This window comes from Salvelinus namaycush, chromosome 3 (genome assembly GCF_016432855.1).
Source record: "Salvelinus namaycush isolate Seneca chromosome 3, SaNama_1.0, whole genome shotgun sequence".
Taxonomy (NCBI): Eukaryota; Metazoa; Chordata; class Actinopteri; order Salmoniformes; family Salmonidae; genus Salvelinus; species Salvelinus namaycush.
The window spans coordinates 68012595-68038901 of NC_052309.1; the positions used below are offsets into that span (position 1 = coordinate 68012595).

At 45.7% G+C, this 26307-nt stretch overlaps 1 protein-coding gene across 1 annotated transcript in view; it reads right to left on the bottom strand.

Moving 5' to 3' along the window:
- LOC120044000 (zinc finger protein 385C-like) overlaps positions 1 to 26307 on the bottom strand; it is a 72366-nt gene that overhangs the window by 19905 nt on the left and 26154 nt on the right. Inside the window, exons 2-4 of the mRNA XM_038988593.1 lie at positions 24753 to 24778; positions 6655 to 6783; positions 1504 to 1614 (exon numbers count right to left, since the gene is read on the bottom strand). Of these exons, the coding sequence (XP_038844521.1) occupies positions 1504 to 1614; positions 6655 to 6783; positions 24753 to 24778 (266 nt within the window). The remainder of the gene's footprint in view (positions 1 to 1503; positions 1615 to 6654; positions 6784 to 24752; positions 24779 to 26307) is intronic.

Below are 26307 nucleotides of genomic sequence, written 5' to 3' on the forward strand. Positions count from 1 at the left end.
TTAACAAATATTCTTTATATTTCAAATAAACATGACAGAGCGTGGAGCTAATAAACAATATCTAACAATAAACAGTATACAATATACTGTAAATAAATACTTATATAGAGATCTCCTCATTTTCCATTTGAAGTTTATTTACAGTTTGACTGAGGAAGTTTTCCTCCTCCCTTTAATAGACTGTTTAAAGCTCAGTGTCCCCCTGTCTTGTCATCCCCCCTCAAACCCCCAGACCTGACACCTCTCTCCAACTGTAGCTGGCGCTGTGCGGAGGGAGGGTGGGAATGGGATTTGCTCTACCGTGTGAAGCCTGGGGAGAACACCTGCCACTGTCTACTCTGCTTCTCTTTCCCCCTCAGCCTCAGCTCACCCTCTTCTGTGTCTCTGCTCCTCTTTGAAGATCAAGTCTCAAGAGGATGTGTGTGTGTGTGTGTGAAACAGTATTTGTGTGTTCCTCTGTGTGTATGTGTGAGAGAGAGGGGCAGGGAGAAAGAGAGAGTTTTGTTATTTGATTTTAAATCAGCCTTTGCCCAACTCTTAGGTGTTTGTGTGTTTCTTAAGACATTCCATTTTATTGGTTGTTTGTTTATGTGACTGTGTGTGTGTGTGTGTGTGTGTGTGTGTGTGTGTGTGTGTGTGTGTGTGTGTGTGTGTGTGTGTGTGTTTGAGGTGGCAGGAATGGGAGAAATCAAAAGAGGAGTTGAGAATGTGGGCTCCTGCCTGGGCTCGTGATTGTTTCTGCTCTTTGCTGATAAATGGAAGCTTTCCCTGCTGTCTAATCCCTCGCACCAAAACAACCTACCGCAGTACACACACACACACACACACACACACACACACACACACACACACACACACACACACACACACACACACACACACACACACACACACACACACACACACACACACACACACACACACACACACACACACACACACACACACACACACACACACACACACACACAAACCAGATATACAGAAAAACAAATGAATACCTTACGATTTAATAATAAGAACATTTCACACAGAGGAACACACATGCACACACTCACGAGCGCGTGGATGCACACACACAAACACACGCATGCACGCTCAGAGTCCGACTGGACTCCCTATCAGCCGCCACAGATAAGCTGCTGTGAGTCAGTGAGGACTCAGGTAATTTGGAATGGCTTTTTTTTCTTAAAACATTAAAGAAGATAGAAGGAAGGAACAAATAAATCTGTATTTATTCTAACTGTCAAATCTACCAACTACAGTCTGCAACTCACTTTCCTTCTCCCTTCCTCGCTCTCTCTTTTCTCTCTCTCCCTCTCGCAGTCATGCAGACAAACACACACACACACACACACACACACACACACACACACACACACACACACACACACACACACACACACACACACACACACACACACACACACACACACACACACACACACACACACACACACACACACACACACACACACACACACACACAGAGCACTCTCTTACCGTGGAGTTGAAGCGCAGGTGACAGATGTTACAGGAGATGTTCTGTTTCTTCTTGAGTGGCTGAGGGACGCCAAACGTGTGGTTGATCACCGCCTTCTGCACCGGGTCCATCTGCAGGACAGACAGGAGACCAGGGGTTAAAACTATCAGTCCATCTGGGACCTCTGACCCCTGATACTCCTATAAATACACTGGGTTTGACCACAACAAAACTGCATGGAGAATTGGAGATACAACTCAAATCAGCCTGAGAATACAATGACATGCGAGCTCTGATCCAGGGCAGTATAGTGGGAAGTAGTTAGAGAAAGGGACTTTGGGCAGACAATATATACGATATGTCACATGAGTTTTACTGTCTACGTGCCTAAAGACTTCAGAGATTCCTGAGGGAGGGAAGATATTCTCTCACCATCTCAGCTGATAGGGGGTGTGAGGCCAGAGCCAGGGTGACTGCTCTGGGCTTGATTAGAATGGCTGGATTGCACGATGACAGCTGATTTCAGTGTGGCCCTCATCAGCACGGTATCAAATATAACAATCACCCTGGATCCTTCCCCAGCCTGGCGTCTGGCTCGCCCCGCGCTGCCCTCTCCTCAGAGACAGAGAGGGAGGTGGGGGGTGGGGGGTGGCTGTGGAGGGCTGGGTTGGAACAATGTGCTGGGCAAGTCATGTTACACTCAGTGTAACCAGACATATGTCTTCCCTGGCATCACTGAGTGTGTGGATGGCACTGGCTATTGTCTGATACACAACACTAAACAATGGCTGCCCCTCAATACACACACACACACACACACACACACACACACACACACACACACACACACACACACACACACACACACACACACACACACACATACATATACATATACACACACACACACACACACACACACACACACACACACACACACACACACACACACACACACACACACACACACACACACACACTCAAAGGAAACAGCTCTGTTTCTGTGTTGACTCTAAATGATCTGTTTTCAAAGGCCAGGTGTGGTGGGGTGTGGAATAGAAACAACCTTAAACACACCGGTCTTACAACCCTCATCCTGTGCAACACTGCTTGCCTGCTGTTCCCTCAAGGGTAACCCTACGCCGCTCTATTCTGGCTCCTTAAACAACGCGGTGCAGTGCTGCAACCTCGGGGAGGAACTAACCTTTCCCTTTCGAAGCCAAACCTGTGTCATGGAAACAGAGCTCCTCTAGACTGTGCCCTCTGGCCACCTTCACAAGGTACGCCGCACACAACTATTTGTTTTAGGGAGCTGAGAGAATGTGGCCATTGTTCGCCCGCAGCCATCCTGAACATGCCGGTATAAATGCACCAATTGTCCGGCCCTCTTCCTCTCTCCCTCGTCCCCCTCTGCAGAAAGGAGCGATCTCACGGCGGGCCGCAGCTGAAACGATGATTGAAGTGCAGGGGAGGTGCAGGGGGAGACTGAGGTCTATTTAGCTCGTGAGACAGGTGCATTCATCTTCCCCCTGCACACACCCCGAAACAAAGTGTGCCTCTGCCTCAACGGGCCCCAGAGAACATGAATGTCACCATTGAGACTCGGGCTGAGTCCCAAATGCCACCCTATTCCCTATGTAGTGCAGTACTTTTGACCAGGGCCGGTAGTGCACTAAACTGGGAATAGGGTGCCATTTAGGACATAGCCTAGGAAAGAGGAAAGGTGAGACTGGAAGAGGGCGAAGGGTCCTAGTGATTAATGCCATAGCTGTATTGGTCTGCTGTGTGTTATATTAGCTAGGTCACATAGCCGCTATAGGCTAATTATTCTGTGCCAGAAGTCTCAGGTGGGCGTTATTTGCTGTTATTAACTCTTGAAGGCTGGTTGAATTCTAGGGAGTTGGTGGCAAGCGAAAGGCTATGTAGCACATCTGCTAGCTGTATGCTAGAGAAGTAGTGGTTCACAGATGACTTCATAGTGAGGTGATACTGTCGTTTTCTTGTGGTGTGTTTTTCTCTGTGCTGGAAGGCACATGTATGAATAATGCAGCGGTTACTACTACTAATACTGCTGCTCTGACTGGTTGGCTAGTTTACTCCCTGGCTTTGTGATTGGCTAGGCAGGGTTAGACACGTGCACGCTCCCAGACCACCATCTGATACAGGACACATGCACGCTCCCAGACGACCATCAGATGCAGGACATGTGCACGGTCCCAGACAACCATCCGCTCCAAGACACGCGCACGCTCCCAGACAACCATCCGCTCCAAGACACGCGCACGCTCCCAGACAACCATCCGCTCCAAGACACGTGCACGCTCCCAGACAACCATCCGCTCCAAGACACGTGGACACTCCCAGACAACCATCCGCTCCAAGACACGCGCACGCTCCCAGACAACCATCCGCTCCAAGACACGTGCACGCTCCCAGACAACCATCCACTCCAAGACACGCGCACGCTCCCAGACAACCATCCGCTCCAAGACACGTGGACACTCCCAGACAACCATCCGCTCCAAGACACGTGCACGCTCCCAGACAACCATCCGCTCCAAGACACGCGCACGCTCCCAGACAACCATCCGCTCCAAGACACGTGCACGCTCCCAGACAACCATCCGCTCCAAGACACGCGCACGCTCCCAGACAACCATCCGCTCCAAGACACGCGCACGCTCCCAGACAACCATCCGCTCCAAGACACGTGCACGCTCCCAGACAACCATCCGCTCCAAGACACGCGCACGCTCCCAGACAACCATCCGCTCCAAGACACGCGCACGCTCCCAGACAACCATCTGATACAGGACACATACACGCTCTTAGACCCTCCACCTCTCCCCATGCTCCCCATCCATCCCTCCACTGTGTGAATCAGCACCACAGATCTCTGTGGCTCACCTCTGCCTCTCATCCTCCTTTTCTCAGTCTTTTTGAAAGAGTGTAAAGTGCAGGCTGGAGAAGACTGAAGAGGCATATGTTTCATTTAGAGTTGGTGGAACTTGAGAGTGCTTCACACAGAGGGGAAAAGGGGGTGAACACACACACACACTGTCCACACACTGTAAACGAAGGACCAAAGAAATTGAAACACATACAGTTGAAGTCGGAGGTTTACATACACTTATGTTGTAATCATTAAAACTCGTTTTTCAAACACTCCACACATTTCTTGTTAACAAACTATAGTTTTGGCAAGTTGGTTAGGACATCTACTTTGTGCATGACACAAGTCATTTTTCCAACAATTGTTTACAGACGGATTATTTCACTTATAATTCACTGTATCACAATTCCAGTGGGTCAGAAGTGTACATACACTAAGGTGACTGTGCCTTTAAACAGCTTGGAAAATTCCAGAAAATTATGTCATGGCTTTAGAAGCTTCTGATCAGCTAATTGACATCATTTGAGTCAATTGGAGGTTTACCTGTGGATGTATTTCAAGGCCTACATTCAAACTCAGTGCCTCTTTGCTTGACATCATGGGAAAATCTAAATAAATCAGCCAAGACCTCAGAAAAAAAATTGTAGACCTCCACAAGTCTGGTTCATACCTGGGAGAAATTTCCAAATGCCTGAAGGTACCATGCTCATCTGTACAAACAATAGTACGCAAGTATAAACACCATGGGACCACGCAGCCGTCATACCGCTCAGGAAGGATACGCGTTCTGTCTCCTGGAGATGAACGTACTTTGGTGCGAAAAGTGCAAATGAATCCCAGAACAACAGCAAAGGACTTTGTGAAGATGCTGGAGGAAACAGGTACAAAAGTATCTATGTCCACAGTAAAACAAGTCCTATGTCGACATAACCTGAAAGGCCGCTCAGCAAGGAAGAAGCCACTGCTCCAAAACCACCATAAAAAAGCCGGACTACGGTTTGAAACTGCACATGGGGACAAGGATCGTACTTTTTGGAGAAATGTCCTCTGGTATGATGAAACAAAAATAGAACTGTTTGGCCATAATGACCATTGTTATGTTTGTAGGAAAAAGGGGGAGGCTTGCAAGCCGAAGAACACCATCCCAACCGTGAAAGACGGGGGTGGCAGCATCATGTTGTGGGGGTGCTTTGCTGCAGGAGGGACTGGTGCACTTCACAAAATAGATGGCATCATGAGGGAGGAAAATTATGTGGATATATTGAAGCAACATCTCAAGACATCATTCCAAATGGACAATGACCCCAAGCATACTGCCAAAGTTGTGGCAATATGGCTTAAGGACAACAAAGTCAAGGTATTGGAGTGGCCATCACAAAGCCCTGACCTCAATCCTATAGAAAATTTGTGGGCAGAACTGAAAAAGCGTGTGCGAGCAAGGAGGCCTACAAACCTGACTCAGTTACACCAGCTCTGTCAGGAGGAATGGGCCAAAATTCACCCAACTTATTGTGGGAAGCTGGTGGAAGGCTACCTGAAACGTTTGACCCAGGTTAAACAATTTAAAGGCAATGCTACCAAATACTAATTGAGTGTATGTAAACTTCTGACCCACTGGGAATGTGATGAAAGAAATAAAAGCTGAAATAAATAATTCTCTCTACTATTATTCTGACATTTCACATTCTTAAAATAAAGTGGTGATCCTAACTGACCTAAGACAGCACATTTTTACGAGGGTTAAATGTCAGGAATTGTGAAAAACTGAGTTTAAATGTATTTGGCTAAGGTGTATGTAAACTTCCGACTTCAACTGTACACTATACAGGCAAATTGGGAATGGATGTAGACAGTAAGTTGTCATTAATCAGAACAACAGTTTTCAGCTGTGCTAACATAATTGCAAAAGGGTTTTCTAATGATCAATTAGCCTTTTAAAATGATAAACTTGGATTAGCTAACACAACGTGGCATTGGAACACAGGAATGATGGTTGCTGATAATGGGCCTCTGTACGCCTAAACTTTTGAACGGTAGTGTAGGTGGGCGTGGCTCTATAATACTAACAGATATATTGGAATTTAAGGTAATGGCATCAGGCACTTTGAGTAGCCTATTTTTTCAGACATCTTAAGCTCATGAAAATAACAGGATATTTTACAGACAAAAAGGTATTTTGAGTTCACACTAGCAGTGTGGTAGTTACGTAGATATGACTTGGTGATGTTGATGTGCCATGCCGTGCTGTTGATGTGCCATGCCGTGCTGTGTGACTCACCGTGCTGAAGTTAGGGAAGAGGCTGAGGGGGGACGATCCATTGAGCCTGAAGGGCAGGAAGTGCTTGAGGTCGAGGTGGGGGTGCAGGGGCCGTCCCGGAACAGGCAGGGAGGCCAGGAGGGGGTTGCCCTGGGCAGAGGTGCCTGGACGGAACAACAACACAACAGGGTTAGACAAACACTCAGAACAATCATGAGAGACGCTTTGATGTCTCTTTTTCTGTCTCTTCTCACTACCAGTGTGTTTGGTAGGTAAGGAGTGAGGTAAAGAAGTGAGGTAAGGAGTGAGGTAAGGTGTGAGGTAAGGTGGGAGGTGGGAGATAAGGTGTGAGGTGGGAGATACGGTGTGAGGTAAGGTGTGAGGTAAAGTAGGAGAAAGGTGTGAGGTAAGGTATGAGAAAAGGTGTGAGGTAAGGTGGGAGGTAAAGTAGGAGAAAAGGTGTGAGGTAAGATATAGGGTAAGGTGGGAGGTAAGGTATGAGGTAAAGTAGGAGGTAAGGTATGAGGTAAGGTATGAGGTAAGGTATGAGGTAAGGTGGGAGGTAAGGTATGAGGTAAGGTGGGAGGTAAAGTAGGAGAAAGGTGTGAGGTAAGGTATGAGGTAAGGTGTGAGGTAAGGTATGAGGTAAGGTATGAGGTAAGGTATGAGGTAAGGTATGAGGTAAGGTATGAGGTAAGGTGGGAGGTAAGGTATGAGGTAAGGTGGGAGGTAAGGTATGAGGTAAGGTGGGAGGTAAGGTATGAGGTAAGGTGGGAGGTAAGGTATGAGGTAAGGTGTGAGGTAAGGTATGAGGTAAGGTATGAAGTAAGGTGGGAGGTAAGGTATGAGGTAAGGTGGGAGGTAAGGTATGAGGTAAGGTGGGAGGTAAGGTATGAGGTAAGGTGGGAGGTAAGGTATGAGGTAAGGTGGGAGGTAAGGTATGAGGTAAGGTGGGAGGTAAGGTATGAGGTAAGGTGGGAGGTAAGGTGGGAGGTAAGGTATGAGGTAAGGTGGGAGGTAAGGTATGAGGTAAGGTATGAGGTAAGGTGGGAGGTAAGGTGTAAGACTGACTGGCTTGTTTTGTTTTACAAATGAAGCAGCAAAACACACACCTTCACCAGACCCCCATCAGTCACACTTCACAGCTCAGAAACGAGCATGTGTGTGTGTGTGTGTGTGTGTGTGTGTGTGTGTGTGTGTGTGTGTGTGTGTGTGAGCAACACCCCTTCACGACCCCCCTACATCCTATCACCCCACTGCCAGAGCTAATCCTTCAAGGACATGCACCGGGTGCTCACGTATACACACGCACATATCATTTAATTACAGATTTATTGGCTGTGAGAGGGGAGTGCCTGGCCTGCACCGTACGCGCTGGGAAGGTGATACCGGATATCAAATGGACCAGGGATGAAGAGATTTCTAATTTTCCAGCTGGCTGCGTTTCAGTGGTCCGGTGCTGCGCTGGGTACTTATCCCACCGCCAGGATCAATCATCAGTATCATCTCTGGGTCACCAGACCTGCCCTGAGCATGCGCAATGCAACACACCATTACAACACATACCATGGATATGATAGGAGGATGAAGAGATATCAGGACACAATAACACACACCTTTAGAAACAGAAGAGATTGACCTCGTAATAACACACACCTTTAGAAACAGAAGAGATTGACCTCGTAATAACACACACACCTTTAGAAACAAAGGAAATTGGTCCCAAAACAACTGTCACCTCTGAAAGAGAGGAGATTGTCTGGTACATTACGACCCATATCTAAGACATACCTATGCTAAGTCACAGCTGAGCTTGGTAAAGTATTAGATGCTACAACATGGGTGGTTCTAGGTGGTTGTTATACAGTACGTCATAGTATGGCTGGTGTGTTTACGAACATATTCAATAAATCCCTATCCCAGTCTGCTAGTCAAGGATCATATCACCTCCACCCCACCTGATAGCCTAGACCCACTCCAATTTGCTTACCGCCCCAATAGGTCCACAGACGATGCAATCGCCATGACACTGCACACTGCCCTATCCCATCTGGACAAGAGGAATACCTATGTAAGAATGCTGTTCATTGACTACAGCTCAGCATTCAACACCATAGTACCCTCCAAACTCATCATTAAGCTTGAGACCTTGGGTCTCGACCCCGCCCTGTGCAACTGGGTCCTGGACTTCCTGACGGGTCGCCCCCCAGGTGGTGAAGGTAGGAAACATCATCTCCACTCCGCTGATCCTCAACACTGGGGCGTTCTCAGCCCTCTCCTGTTCTCTCTGTTCACCCATCACCCACGCCTCCAACTCAATCATCACGTTTGCAGACGACACTACAGTGGTAGGCTTGATTAACAACAATGATGACACTGCCTATAGGGAGGAGGTGAGGCCCCTCGGAGTGTGGTGTCAGGAAAATAACCTCTCGCTCAACGTCAACAAAACAAAGGAGATGATCGTGGACTTCAGGAAACAGCAGAGGGAACACCCCCCTAATCCACATCGACAGGACAGTAGTGGAAAAGGTGGAAAGTTTTAAGTTCCTCGGCCTACACATCACGGACAAACTGAAATGGTTCACCCACACAGACAGCGTTGTGAAGAAGGCGCAGCAGCAACAAATTTGGTTTGTCACCTAAAACCGTCACAAACTTCTACAGATGTACAATCGAGAGCATCCTGTCTGGCTGTGTCACCGCCTGGTACAGTAACTGCACCGCCCTCAACCACAAGGCTCCCCAGAGGGGAGGTCTGCACAACGCATCACCGGGGGCAAACTACCTGCCCTCCAGGAGACTTACTGCAGCCGATGTCACAGGAAAGGCCAAAAAGATAATCAAGGACAGCAACCACCCGAGCCACTGCCTGTTCACCCTGCTATTATCCAGAAGGCGAGGTCAGTACAGGTGCATCAAAGCTGGGACCGAGAGACTGAAAAACAGCTTCCATCTCAAGGCCATCAGACTGTTAAACAGCCATCACTAACATTGAGCGGCTGCTGCCAACATACAGACTCAAATCACTGGACACTTTAATAAATTGATTTAATAATGGTATCACAAGTCACTTTAATTAATGGCACTCTAATAATGTTTACATATCCTACATTACTCATCCCATTTGTATATGCTGTATTTTATACCATCTATTGCATCTTGCCTATGCCGCACGGCCAGCGCGCATCCATATATTTCTATGCACATATTCTTATTCCATCCCCAGACATTGTGTGTATAAGGTAGTCGTTGTGAATTTGTTAGATTACTTGTTAGATATTACTGCACTGTCGGACTAGAAGCACAAGCATTTCGCTACACTCGCATTAACATCTGCATGTGACCAATAAAATTTGATTTGATTTGAACAAACAGCAGATCAAGAGATGAGACCTTATACATAGTACCACTGTCCTCACAAAGCCAAGGACCTGTAATATAATATAGCCATATAACACAACGAGTGAAGACTAGCTATTCAGTATACATTACACAAGACAGGTATGATGACATATGTATGTATGTATGTATGTATGTATGTATGTATGTATGTATGTATGTATGTATGTATGTATGTATGTATGTATGTATGTATGTATGTATGTATGTATGTATGTATGTATGTATGTATGGGGCATCTATGAAGGACGTGACAGAATAACAATGGGGAAGGCAGCAGTCCTGACAGCCGTCTGCCTCACGGTTTGATATCAGATTGACAACCAGCCCCTCCCCCTCCTCCTCCCCCTCTCTAGGAAGAGTGTTGTGTCTGCGTCCCAAATGGCACCCTATTCCCTACATAGTTGCACTACTTTTGACCAGGGCCCACAGAGGAAAGGGTGCCAATTGAGACGCACCCTAGTTTTATAATTGGTCGGTGGAGCTGAGGAGTAAACGGGCAACGCTGGAGCCCCAGGCATATGTTCACCGTGCTGGGTAGAGGCCTGGCTGGGTCTGCCCCCGGCTGGGTGCTGGGTGAGGACGGCCCACTGCTGTCTGTCTTCCGCCCACAGAGACGGCATGGAGGGCGGACATCAACTCCAGTCATGTGCTCCCCTGCCTTCCACTGCGAGATGTCACACACGTGCGCGCGCGAAGGGAGCAGGGTTAGCCTAGCTTGGAGGACAGTTATCAGCTGATAGTGCATCCCTCCCTCCTTCTCCCTCTGTGGCTCCCAATACAGTGTATTAAATCAGAGGCTGGTTGTGTGCCTGTTTGGATGATAAGACTAGCGCCGCGCTGAGGCACACGCATAGGAATCAAGGAATGTACAACAGCCAGCCACAGACAACGGAGTGGTTGCTCTCTGTGCACCGGAGACACATGTGGTAGGTGAGTACCACATAAAACTCATACTAAAATACCTCCGCCCATGCACCTCCAGGAAACAAATGACACACAGAGGGAATAAACATACACACACACCTGGATGCATGCACGCACACACACACATTCTCAAAGCCTATGGGAATGCACTAGGTGTACGCCACTGAAATCTATATTACGGTGTAAAAACAAACACGTCATACATACAACAGAAGGGAAGGAGTAAATAAAATGTGTGTGGGTTTGTTTGCGTGTGTGTGTTTGTGTGTGGACATGTGTTAGGGAGGAGGGGTAGACTGATTCGGCCCTGAAGCCACAGCTAACCTCCTTCTATCACATTGCGTCATTCTAATTTAATGTGGTGTGTAATGAGTGTGTGTGTGTTGTCTGTCCAAAGACATGCCTGTGTGCAGGCTCTGATGTGTTTATGCATCAGTGGCTGTCCAGACAACAAGACTCCCGTGTTAAAACCGAATGTCAAGGCCAGTCTGTGGAAGAGGACTCTGCTTACAGTGCTGACTGTCTATAGGACTTAATCCACAATCCTCTTCCTCCACTGACCATCACAACAACACATATCGTCTTAACACATGACTCAGTTACACAACATCTACCATCATCAGGCACAGCATGATGTTCATAAAAACATTATGTCATTACATTAAGAACACTATTTCCACATTGAGACTGTGGCTTATTTGTATTTAATTTCGTGATATCCAATTGAGATCCAATTACGATCTTGTCTCATCGCTGCAACTTACCAACAGGCTCGGGAGAGGCGAAGGTCGAGTCATGCGCCCTCAGAAACATGACCCGCGAAACCGCGCCCCTTAACACCCTCCCAGCTGCACCAATGTGTTGGCGGAAACACCGTTCAACTGACGACCCAAGTCAGCCTGCAGGCGCCCGACCCGCCACAAGGAGTCACTAGAGCGCGATGAGCCAAGTAAAGCCCCCTCGGCCAAACCCTCCCCTAACCCAGACGACGCTGGGCCAATTGTACACCGCTCTATGAGATTCCCAGTCACAGCCAGTTGTGACACAGCCTGGGAATGAATCCGGTTCTGTAGTGACGTCTCAAGCACTGCGATAGAGTGCCTTAGACCACTGCGCCACTCGGGAGGCCTTAGACTGTGGTTTTAAATAGAAAAATGTATGCATATACACCTACTCATTGCAGGGTTTTTCTTTATTTGTACTATTTTCTACATTGTAGAATAGTGAAGACATCAAAACTATGAAATAACACATATGGAATCATGTAGTAACCAAAAAAGGGTTAAACAAATCTAAATATATTATACATTTGAGATTCTTCAAAGTAGCCACCCTTTGCCTTGATGACAGCTTTGCACACTCTCTCAACCAGCTTCACGAGGTAGTCACCTGGAATGCATTTCAATTAACAGGTGTGCCTTGTTAAAAGTTAATTTGTGGAATTTCTTTCCTTAATGCGTTTGAGCCAATCAATGTGTTGTGACAAGGTAGGGGTGGTATACAGAAGATAGCCCTATTTGGTAAAAGACCAAGTCCATATTATGGCAAGAACAGCTTAAATAAGAAAAGAGAAATGACAGTCCATCAATTCTTTAAGACATGAAGGTCAGTCAATCAGGAACAAGTCACAAAAAGCAGTCAAAAACCATCAAGCACTATGATGAAAATGACTCATGAGGACCGCCACAGGAAAGGAAGACCCAGAGTTACCACTGCTGCAGAGGATAAGTTCATTAGAGTTACCAGCCTCAGAAATTGCAGCCCAAATAAATGCTTCACAGAGTTCAAGTAAAAGACATATCTCAACATCAACTGTTTAGAGGAGACTGTGTGAATCAGGCATTCATGGTCGAATTGCTGCAAAGAAACCACTACTAAAGGACACCAATAAAAGAAGAGACTTGCTTGGGCCAAGAAACACGAGCAATAGACATTAGGCCAGGGGAAATCTGTCCTTTGGTCTGATGAGTCGAAATTTGAGATTTTTGGTTCCAACCGTGTGTGTGGTTCCCACCGTGAAGCATGTGGGATGTGATGGTGTGGGGGGTGCTTTGCTGGTGAGACTGTCTGTGATATATTTAGAATTCAAGGCACACTTAACAAGAATGGCCACCACAACATTCTGCTGTGATACGCCATCCCATCTGGTTTGCGCTTAGTGGGACTATCATTTGTTTTTCAACAGGACAATGACCCAATACACCTCCAAGATATGTAAGGTATATTTGACCAAGAAGGAGAGTGATGGAGTGCTGCATCAGATGACCTGGCCTCCACAATCACCCGACCTCAACACAATTGAGATGGTTTGGTGTCACACCCTAATCTGTATCACCTGTCCTTGTGATTGTCTCCACCCCCCTCCAGGTGTCGCCCATCTTCCCCATCTTCCCCATCTTCCCCATTTTTCTCTTGCCCTCCTGGTTTTGACCCTTGCCTGTCCTGACTCTGAGCCCGCCTGCCTGACCACTCTACCTGCCCCTGACCCTGCCTGCCGTCCGGTACCATTGCCCCACCTCCGGTTTACTGACCCCTGGCTGCCTTGACATGTCTATTGTCTGCGCCTGTTGGAATATTAAACCATTGTCAATTCGACGTGTCTGCATCTGGGTCTTACCTTGATTCCTGATAGTTCGGGATGAGTTGTACTGCAGTGAAAGAAAAGCAGCCAACCATGCTCAGCATATGTGGGAACTCCTTCAAGACTGTTGGAAAAGCATTCCAGGTGAAGCTGGTTGAGAGAATGCCAAGAGTGTGCAAAGCTGTCATCAAGGCAAAGAATGGCTACTTTGAAGAATCTAAAATCAAAAATCTATTTTGATTTGTTTAACACTTTTTTGTTTACTACTTGATTCCATATGTGTTATTTCATAGTTTTGATGTCTTCGCTATTATTCAAAAATTTTGAAAATAAAGAAAAACCCTTGAATGAGTAGGTGTGTCCAAACGTTTGACTGGTACAGTATTTCTGGCCTTTTGTGTAAGCCCCTCCCCTTTTGTCTTTCTAATGATTTACATTGACATTTTGGTCATTTAGCAGATGCTCTTATTTCAGTGCAACTTACAGGATCAATTATTGTAAAGTGCCTTGCTCAAGGGCACGTCGACAGCTTTTTCACCTAGGGGATTCAAACCAGTGACTTTTCGGTTACTGGTCCAACGCTCATAACCGCTATACTACCTATTCCCCATCTTTATTCTCCCACTACCCCTCAAACCTCCCTAACCCCTGTTGAGTGGTGGAGGATGTGGGGAAGGAAGGAGAGAGGAAAGGCTGCATGTCTATTTACAGCTCTTTGTAATTATCTGTGTTGGTTGGCACAGTGTGCTTGGTTCAGAACCAGCTGATTGGATCCCTCCCCGCCCCTCTCACCCTGGCTGTTCTCAACCAACCCAGGTTCCAGCATATCTCTCTCTCTCTCTCTCTCATGGACAGGGGGCTGCAGGACAACACAAAGATGACAGCAGGCTCCTAAAGATGCGTCTGCAGGCTGTAGAGGACCTCCATGTGGTGCAGAACAGACTGGTGTAGTGGACAGGGAGACAGAGACCTGAGGGTGGCAGGGGTGGAATAATGCCCTATGGACATCACTACTGCTGCTGTGTCCTTCAGCAAGGTTGACAGGAAGTCCTCGAGCCATAAAGGACATAACATGACTGAATGTCCAACATTAGTGTACTGTAGAAGAGGGAAGGGAAATCATTCAGATCCTGAGCTGGATGTGTGTTTTGTTTATGGCTTTGTCACTGAAACTAGTCACTGTGGTGAAAGACATGGGCTCTAGACTGATTGCCAAAAGCCCCAAGGACAATCACAGCCACATGAATACACAGCTGACACTAACTCAGGTTTAAAATGTTTCAGCGCTATTGACTGCTGAGTAATGTCATGTATTCTGTCAGATAAACTGTCATATCCAGCTGGGTAAATGGAACTCATGTAGGAATGTAGGCCCGATGCTTTGTCCATGGATTCAATTAAAGGGGCGGGTAGCCTAGTGGTTAGAGCGTTGGACTAGTAATCGAAAGGTTGCAAGTTCGAATCCACTGAGCTGACAAGGTACAAATCTGTTGTTCTGCCCCTGAACAAGGCAGTTAACCCTCTGTTCCTAGGCCGTCATTGAAAATAAGAATTTGTTCTTAACTGACTTGCCTAGTAAAATAAAGGGAGAAAACATGCTCCTTTAGTGAAGGGCCAGTATTACAATAACAGCATGTGAGTACGAGCCCAGTTCATTTTATGCTAATACAATTATTGTTTTATAACTCCAACATCCCCACCACTACCCCCTCCGTCTGTGTGTGTGTTCTCTTGAGATGCTCCTCTTACACAACCCCTGAATGCCTGACGGAGCTCTTCATCATAGCTTACCAAATGTGCACACTAAGGGACGACGAGTGACATGCACAGTCCCAGTCAGTCACAAGGCTGTTGCTCATGCTAGGCTCTGTCCCCCCTGAGCCTCTAATAGGCAGCCGTAGCCTGCCTCAGACCATGCACTGATAGGACAGGATGTGACATGGTAGGATTCTAGTCAAAAGTGCACTAAATAGGGAGAGAGTGCCATTTTGGATGCAACCGTTAGAAGCCATAAAATACCTAAGATTAGCCCATGTACTGTATTGTATGTGAAAGTGGCTCTGAGCCCAGTGAGACAGTTTGGAGATGTTCTCCTAGCTTATAGCCATAGGAGCGATTAAAATACTGAAAAGCCACCAGCGGTCATTCGCTCCGATTCCTCTGAAGGAGAGAAAGAGGGGGGAAAAGATGGACTGAGAGGGAAAGAAAGGGAGAGTCTTAACAGCCAATTAACTTCCGCTTGATCCCGAGGTTGTGTGAGGACTACCACGGGAGTCATTACTGCATGGACGGAGAACATTAAGCATAATCAGCTTTAATTAAAGACTCCCATCGACGCTCTCTCTATATCTCTCCATTTCTCCCCCTTTCTCTCTCTATCTCTCCATTTCTCTCCCTATCTGTCCATTTCTCCCTCTCACTGTCCATACTCTCCTTCAAGCCTAATGAAAACCTGAGTTTAAAATGTGATCTGAAGTTGATTAGATGGAACAGCGCATGGTCCATGGATAATGAAGGATATAATAGCTCAGTGTTCTGGCCAATTGATTCTCTTTTCCTGCATGAAATTAACAGAAGTATATTTGTTTCTTTTAACGATGCTGAGTTAATGATCTCACCCATAATATTCTATTACAGTGAAGTCAGACAGACGAAGGCTGGTAGTTAGTCTGTTTGTGTCTGATGCAGAAGAACACAAGGAGAGTATACATGGTGTGTAAACCCCCTGAATGACATGCCATCTGAAATCCCTTTTAGAGTCATAGAGAGTCAAAGAGAATCTCTCCATGCTGCTGTGCTGTCAGAGAGTATCGAACAGACCGTTCCCTCCCTCCTTTAAAGCTGTTTGGAATTTATTTTTCTCTTATTTTTCTGGGTCACTTGTGTTGTGTTGGTAGCGCAGGCAGTGTACGTATTATTAAGTGTATAACTGTGTGTGTTAGTGTGTGTATGTGTGTATGTGTGTTATAACAGTGTATGACTATTTGTGTATTTTGTCTATGACTGTGTATGTGTGCATGTGTGTGTGTGCGCATGTGTGTGTGTGTGTGGGAGGGGTTTATGGCTTATGTGACAGCACTGCAGAGTTTATTTGTGCAGAACTGATCTCCCGTCCTCACCTCCCTCTCTGAAATGGCTGTTTAATCAAGTGTGTGATTGTCCGTTGTTAACAGAACTACGTTCTCTCACTACTTTGTTAAGTGACACTCCCTGTTTAGTGTCAAAGCTGGAAGAGACCCTGAAACACCACAAGATAGACAACTGAAGTGCAGATACATAGCACATTTCCTGTTCTTCAACAAGGAGAAACACATTTACACAACCACTTCCACCAACCAAACTAGGTTAGTGCACTTTCTCCAGGAAACCAGTGAGGTAATTGGTTGTTGAAAACTACTACCCCTGCTTCGTTCTGTCCTCCTTTCACCTTCTATCTCCTTCCCCTTCATCTCCAAAAACTCTTTCTGCTGCTAGTGGGAGGTGACAGAAGCCTCCATGCGACCTGATTTAACACATGGCTAGGCACAGTTTGACCTGACATTGGAAAATATGGTACACTCAGGAGGGAGGAAAACGCAACCTTCCCTGTTACAGGGTCTTTGAGAGGAAATGTTCAAAGTCAGATAATCACCCGTGTGAATATGAACTCCACTAACACTGTCCGTCTGCCTCTCAGGGTCCTTTTGATGCTTCCTAAAGGAATATGTTGAGGTGAGGGTGGGACTGGCACAGTAGGAGTGCCCTTTAATGAAGGAGAAGAATGTACAGTAGGATGCAACTAATGTTGGGCAAGGTGGGATTTTTTTATTTTTTATTTAACCTTTATTTAACTAGGCAAGTCAGTTAAGAACAAATTCTTATTTTACAATGACAGCCTACCCCAGCCAAACCCTCCCCTAACCCAGACAACGCTGGGCCAATTGTGCACCACCATATGGCACACCTGGTCACGGCCTGTTGTGATACAGCCCGGGATCGAACCAGGGTCTGTAGTGATGGCTCTAGCACTGAGATGCAGTGCCTTAGACCGCTGAGCCACTCGGAAGCCCAAGGAGTAGCTCCCTGACCGGGAATCGAACCCGGGCCGTGGCGGTGAGAGCGCCAAATCCTAACCATTGGGTTGTAAAAGTTGATACTCAACCAGCCCCTGCACCATGGAGTAACACTTTATTTGGATAGTTCATCTGTAGATGCTCTACAGCAGGGTTCCCCAAATGGCAGGCCGTAGGCCGAATTTGGCCCCCGGGTCATTTCTTGTGCCCCCCCAAGTTTTCAGATGAAAAAATGTAAGTATTTTGAATTTTTATTGTCAGACATAAAAGAATGTAAAAACATCATACAATCAGTTCCCAGTGATTACAATTTTGGAAATCTGTTCCAAAGTATTCTCACGCATAATAGAGAGATACTGTATATGTGATCTTATATAAAATGTAAGCAAGGTTTGAATGATCATATTTTAGTCAAATATTATATCTGTTGGGCTTCTTGCGGTCAATTTGCAGTCCACAAGTTATTTGTAATTAGATACGGGCCTCTGATCATCCGCTCAAGAAAATAATCATCCCGCGGCTGAATCTAGGTGATGATCCCTGCTCTACAGACTATCTACACACTATCAGTAACATTTCAACTAACTATCTATTATCCCTAACCCTGGGCACTAACTCTAACCTTAATCGTTATCCTAACCCTAACAAGCAGTTGCTAATTTTGTTTGTATTTATTTTATTTAACCAGGCAAGTCAGTTAAGAACAAATTCTTATTTACAATGACGACCTACACCGGCCAAACCCAGACGACGCTGGGCTAATTGTTCGCCGCACTATGGGACTCCCAATCACAGCCAGAACCAGGGTGTCTGTAGTGACGCCTCTAGCACTGAGATGCAGTGCCTTAGACCGCTGCGCCACTCGGGAGCAACAGATACACTACATGGTCAAAGGTATGTGGATACATGCTCGTCGAACATCTCACTAACATGGAGTTGGTCACCCCTTTGCTGCTATAACAGTCTCCACTCTTCTGGGAAGGCTTTCCACTAGATGTTGGAGCATTGCTGCGGGGACTTGCTTCCATTCAGCCACAACAGCATTTGTGAGATCGGGTACTGATATTGGGCGATTAGGCCTGGCAGCGTTCCAATTCATCCCAAAGGTGTTTGATGGGGTTGAGGTCAGGGTTCTATGCAGGCCAGTCAAGTTCTTCCACAACGATCTCGACAAACCATTTCTGTATGGATCTCGCTTTGAGCAATGGGGGAATTGTGATGCTAAAACAGGAAAGGTCCTTCCAACTGTTGCCACACAGTTGTAAGCACAGAATCGTGTAGAATGTCATTGTATGCTGTAGCGTTAAGATTTCCCTTCACTGGAACTAAGGGGCCTAGACCGAACCATGAAAAACAGCCCCAGTCCATTATTCCTCCTCCACCAAACTTTACAGTTGTCACTATGCATTCGGGCAGGTAGCATTTTCCTGGCATCTACCAAACCCAGATTCGTCCAGATGGTGAAGCGTGATTCATCACTCCAGAGAACGCGTTTCCGCTGCTCCAGAGTCCAACGGCAGCAAGCTTTACACTACTCCTTGGCATTGCGCATGATGATCTAAGGCTTGTGTGCGGCTGCTTGGGCCATTGAAATCCATTTCACGAAGCTCCCGACAAACAGTTATTGTGCTGATGTTGCTTCCAGAGGCAGTTTGGAACTAGGTTGGGAGTGTTGCAACCGAGGACAGACGATTTTTACGCGCTATGCGCTTCAGCACTCGGCGATCCCGTTCTGTGAGCTTGTGTGGACTACCACTTCGCGGCTGAGCCGTTGTTGCTCCTAGACATTTCCAGTTCACAATAACAGCACTTACAGTTGACCGGGACAACTCTAGCAGGGCAGAAGTTTGACAAACTGCCTTGTTGGAAAAGTGGCATCCTATCATGGTGCCACGCTGAAAGTCACTGAGCTCTTCGGTATGGGCCATTCTACTGCCAATGTTTGTCTATGGAGATTGCATGGCTGTGTGCTCGATTTTATACACCTGTGTAGTTTGTTGATAGTATGACCATCTGTAGAGTATCTATCCCAATAAAGTGTGACCCACCGTGGTCATGGTCGCCATAAGAAACCCCAAGAAAGACAGGATGAACAAAGCCTTAGTGTCACAGTGTTTAAAGACATACTTTATCCCCCAACACCAATTACTGTCAGCCTGTACAGACAGATTCCCATCTGTTGTGGCATGATGCTATGCTTTATAAATAGACATCACACTGTCTTCATCCCATTACAATCTTCCCTGTCTGAGAATCTGAGAAGCCCTGAGCAGAAGGGATGATAAGAGCAGAAGAGTGGAGAATCAGAGTAAAACAACGCCTCGGGCCGCTCAGCATTACTCCATGTTTTAAGGTGCATAAGTAAATGAACCAAAGCCAATGAATAAAAGATGAAGCGAGACAGCAGTTTAAATAGGATCAATAACAGCCCCTGGCCTGAGACGCTACCACTCTGCCACGTTGGCGTTATCACACACAAACATCAGCTTCTGCTTGTGTTGCTGCTATTGACTAACCACAAGGTTATAGCTTAAATTCAATTACGAGTAGAAACGCAGGCAGGTCTCTTCAAACACGACCCAGAGATATAGTCAGTTCATGTTTCGCTAAGCCGTTGATTGAACATTTATTGATGGAAAATATCATTAAGATGAATGAATAGCCTATATGAAGCATACCATGTAGGCCGTCATTGTAAATAAGAATTTGTTCTTAACTGACTTGCCTAGTTAAATAAAGGTTAAATAATATATATATTATTGCCTACAGTTAACTTCTTCGTTAAATGCGGCTATCAAGGCACAAGGCGAGACCCAGATGCAGACACAGGAGGCAGATGGTTGGAGTCTTTCAATGTTTATTAATCCAAAGGGGTAGGCAAGAGAATGGTCGTGGACAGGCAAAAAGGTCAAAACCAGATCAGAGTCCAATAGGTACCAAAGGGCAGGCAGAATCAAGGTCAGGGTAGGCAGGATGATCAGGCAGGCAGAAAAGAAGTCCAGAGTCAGGCAGGGGTCAGAACCGGGAGGACTATAAAAAGAGAACAGAAAAGGAGTACGGGAAAAACACGCTGGTTGACTTGACTAAACATACAAGACGAACTGGCACAGAGAGACCGGAAACACAGGGATAAATACACTGGGGAAAATAAGCGACACCTGGAGGGGGTGGAGACAATCACAGGAACAGGTGAAACAGATCAGGGCGTGACAGCGGCTTTTACTTTGTAGAAATCCTCAGAATCCTCTTCATCATATATGCCAGATGTTCAGTGGTGTTTTATCGTTGTAGACTAGGCCTTCTCTCCCTATGTGTCTGTAACCTGTGAGCCTTGAGAATGTGAGTCCAGTATCACTCAACCATACTGAAACTCCCAAATGGGTTTTGTCTCTTTGGCTACGGGTCGGCGGCACTCCACGGCGAGAGAGAGTGGCGGCGCGGGGTTCGGCAGGGGTAACGGGTCCTCGTGGAGACGTCGTCTCTCCCTGGGAGCACCTGTAATGAGCTTTGTCAGGCGCAGCAAAGAGAGCAGCGCGCGCCCACCCCCAACCCGAACCTGAGGAGAGGAGAGAAGGCAGGCACGCGGCCCATCTGTCGAGCAGAGCCGATAAGCCTGGAGCCATCCAGAAACAAATTGCCCAGCTCCCCCCTGCACAGCTCCGTGAGGGGAGAGCAGAGCCCCAGCCACGGAGAGTAGACAGTTATGATTTCTAGCACTAAACCAGGAGAAGGAAAACTGGAGGAGGAGGACATATCAAATGCATTAATCTATGCAGAAGGGCGCCCACGGCTGGCTATAGCTCTGTAGAGGCAGCTGTACACGAAAATTCAGCGTATCGATAAACAGAAAAACAACCTCAGAAAAATACATGTTTTCTTTCCTTTTTTGAGGGCAAGAATTTTAAGTAAGTATGCCTGCAGTTTCTTATCTGCTCTCCTCCTTTTTGAGAGATAGTGATGGGCCCTAACTCCAGGCAGAAGCAGATGCCTATAGGTCTAAAATAGTGGTGCTTCTTAAAGGTACTACACATAGGATTTATTTGAAAAATTAGCATTTTAATTTCAGAAAATATCCATATCTGGTGCTAATAGTGGAATGATAGTGTTTCACAGTATTACTTGCCTGCCAGTGTGATTGGCTGTGATATTCGCCTATTGATGTCTCAAGCAGGAGCAACATCTGTTGTCAAACTAGGAAACCTGTTCTGACTTGGTGGCTGGGTTATCTAGTCTGTCATTTCTTGGTTGCAAAAATTCTACACTATTCGCTAAATTTCAGTTTATGTGAGAAAACAAGCACTGAACAGTGTAGGGAATTATTATACCATCTAAATCGCTGTTAAATATATTTTCAATAACAAAATATATTGTTTTTACAAGCTGTTAGAAGCTGGTATAATATTATGGACATTTTCTGAAATGACAATGCAAAAATTCTATCAAATCCTATGCGTGGCACCTTTAAAGGTCCTCTAAGTCAGAGGTAATCTGCATACACAACTTTAACATTCATAAAGGACGTGGTTAGCGTATAGCTTATATCATCATTACCTAACCATCATTACCATCATATATTGCATACATTATTGGTGTGTCAAAACAAATACAAAATACGTTTCACAGAGTCTACTACTTGATGATGGATTATGTTTAGCAGGAGCCCATCACACACATTTAATGGATAGGAACGATAAATGTGCTACTCATACAGATTGGCTACACTCCCAGACCCAGGGATTGGGAATCCCTGTAGGATTGACAGGAGCTCAGATTAGGTTAATTTCCTCAGCAAATTGAGTCATTTGTGGAAGTGGCATTAACTGCTTCGTGTTTTTTTTACATGAATACATTTCAGGCTGAGCGGCCGACCATCACTCTGCCGTCATGCCAACTGTGACATCTCATTATAGACTGATTAGCCACGGTGGGCCAGCCGAGGGTCCTCGATTGGAGGACGAGTAGGATTTGAGGTTGGTGAAAATAAGTACGAGCAAGAGGTTGCTTGCTAAATACAGTGGCTTGCGAAAGTATTCACTCCCCTTGGCATTTTTCTTATGTTGTTGCCTTACAACCTGGAATTTAAATAGATTTTTTGGGGGGTTGTATCATTTGATTTACACAACATGCCTACCACTTTGAAGACGCAAAATATTTTTTATTGTGAAACAAACAAGAAATAAGAAAAAAAACAGAAAACTTGAGCGTGCATAGCTAGTCACCCCCCCAAAGTCAATACTTTGTAGAGCCACCTTTTGCAGCAATTACAGCTGCAAGTCTCTTGGGGTATGTCTCTATAAGCTTGGCACATCTAGCCACTGGGATTGTTGCCCATTCTTCAAGGCAAAACTGCTCCAGCTCCTTCAAGTTGGATGGGTTTCGCTGGTGTACAGCAATCTTTAAGTCATACCACAGATTCTCAATTGGATTGAGGTCTGGGCTTTGACTAGGCCATTCCAAGACATTTAAATGTTCCTCTTAAACCACTCAAGTGTTGCTTTAGCAGTATGCTTCGGGTCATTGTCCTGCTGGAAGGTGAACCTCCGTCCCAGTCTCAAATCTCTGGAAGACTGAAATAAGTTTCCCTCAAGAATTTCCCTGTATTTAGTGCCATCAATCATTCCTTCAATTCTGACAAGTTTCCCAGTCCCTGACGATTAAAAACATCCCCACAGCATGATGCTGCCACCCCCATGCTTTACTGTGGGGATAGTGTTCTCGGGGTGATGAGAGGTGTTTAGTTTGTGCCAGACATAGCGTTTTCCTTGATGAACAAAAAGCTCCATTTTAGTCTCATCTCACCAGAGTACCTTCTTCCATATGTTTGGGGAGTCTCCCACATGCCTTTTGGTGAACACCAAACGTGCTTGCTTATTCTTTTCTTTAAGCAATGGCTTTTTTCTGGCCACTCTTCCGTAAAGCCCAGCTCTGTGGAGTGTACGGCTTAAAGTGGTCCTATGGACAGATTCTCCAATCTCCGATGTCTCTTTGTTGCCTCTCTGATTAATGCCCTCCTTGCCTGGTCTGTGAGTGTTGGTGGGCGGCCCTCTCTTGGCAGGTTTGTTGTGGTGCCATATTCTTTCCATTTTTTAATAATGGATGTAATGGTGTTCCGTGGGATGTTTAAAGTTTGGGCAATTTTTTTATAACCCAACCCTGATCTGTACTTCTCCACAACTTTGTCCCTGACCTGTTTGGAGAGCTCCTTGGACTTCATGCTGCCGCTTGCTTCGTGGTGCCTTTTGCTTAGTGGTGTTGCAGACTCTGGGGCCTTTCAGAACAGGTGTATATATACTGAGATCATGTGACAGGTCATGTGACACTTAGATTGCACACAGGTGGACTTTATTTAACAAATGATGTGACCTCTGAAGGTAATTGGTTGCACCAGATCTTATTTAGGGGCTTCATAGCAAAGGGGGTGAATACATATGCTCGCACCACTTTTCCGTATTAAATAGTTTTGAAACAAGTTTTTCTTCTTCATTTCACTTCACCAATTCACCAATTACATGAAATCCACATAAAAATCAATTTAAATTACAGGTTGTAAATGCAACAAAAAGGAAAAACGCCAAGGGGTATGAATACTTTTGCAAGGCACTGTATATCTCTATGCTGATGAGAGAGAAGTGAGAGAGAGAGAGAAAGAGAGAAAGAAAGAGAGTAAACGGTCACACACACACACACACACTAATGGTGCGCGGGTCAGCTGTTTGTCCACCCGCAAACACCCGCAATTGCTAATAACCGACCAACTATATGTAATCAAGTTTTTAAAACATTTTGGGGCCTGATTTAGATATGTTTCTGCTTATAATTTCCAACATTTTGGTAGAATATTTGTTAGTCAACTTTTCTATAGTTGTAATGGGGTCCTGTGTGTAGCTGGTGTAGAGAGTCAGGCGCAGGACAGCAGAAATGAGTAATCAATGTTCTTTACTCAAAATACAAAAATACAAGGCAAATACACGAGCCCACAAATAACGGACCGATTTACAAAGAACAATCACTCACAAACAAATATGGGGAACAGAGGGTTAAATAATAAACCGGTAATTGGGTGAGTGAAACCAGGTGTGTAAGACTAAGACAAAACAAATGTAAAATGAAAAGTGTATCGGCGGTGGCTAGAAGGCCGGTGACGTCGACCGCCGAACGCCGCCCGAACAAGGAGAGGGACCGACTTCGGCGGAAGTCGTGACAATAGTTAGATACATAAATCGATAGAATGAAAAAGTACTCTGTAAAGTTCTCTCTGTCATCTTCTTTCACAGAGCAAATACGTTTCGGGTCCGGGCAAAATGATTTTCTGTGCAAAATGTCCAAATGACATCAGCTTGACCGGTTGTAAGGAAATAGAAAGCTGTGAAAACGACATTCTGATACGATTTCAGTTCGGCTTGAATACCTATTTTATGTGGTTGAAATACTATCAGCTTTTAAGATGCTGATAAAGACAGCACCTCGACAGATGGCATCTAACTGAGCATTTCCATTCTCTCAAGATGCTGAAAGAAAGAAATCATGTTTAGTAAAAATGTTGCCTTCATTTGGTGGGTCATTTAACTGCAAGAAATGCTTAATTCTGCAGGAGTTCATTTTAAAGGCTATGTGAGAGGTTATAGACAGAGTCAGTGTCCAGATAACCCATCTGAACAGTAGGCTACAATTCCCTTGACATTCCATACCCTTATTTGAAGTCCCGTCTTGTGACGGTCGAATTTGTATTGCGCCTCACAATCATCACACACAACACACTGCTATCATCCTCTAACTACATCACACATAACACAACTGGCACTGCGATCATCCTCTAACTACATCACACATAACACAACTGGCACTGCGATCATCCTCTAACTACATCACACATAACACAACTGGCACTGCGATCATCCTCTAACTACATCACACATAACACAACTGGCACTGCGATCATCCTCTAACTACATCACACAACTGGCACTGCGATCATCCTCTAACTACATCACACATAACACAACACACTGCTATCATCCTCTAACTACATCACACATAACACAACTGGCACTGCGATCATCCTCTAACTACATCACACAACTGGCACTGCGATCATCCTCTAACTACATCACACATAACACAACTGGCACTGCGATCATCCTCTAACTACATCACACATAACACAACTGGCACTGCGATCATCCTCTAACTACATCACACATAACACAACTGGCACTGCGATCATCCTCTAACTACATCACACATAACACAACTGGCACTGCGATCATCCTCGAACTACATCACACATAACACAACTGGCACTGCGATCATCCTCTAACTACATCACACATTACACAACTGGCACTGCGATCATCCTCTAACTACATCACACATAACACAACTGGCACTGCGATCATCCTCTAACTACATCACACATTACACAACTGGCACTGCGATCATCCTCTAACTACATCACACATAACACAACTGGCACTGCGATCATCCTCTAACTACATCACACATTACACAACTGGCACTGCGATCATCCTCTAACTACATCACACATAACACAACTGGCACTGCGATCATCCTCGAACTACATCACACATAACACAACTGGCACTGCGATCATCCTCTAACTACATCACACATTACACAACTGGCACTGTGATCATCCTCGAACTACATCACACATAACACAACTGGCACTGCGATCATCCTCGAACTACATCA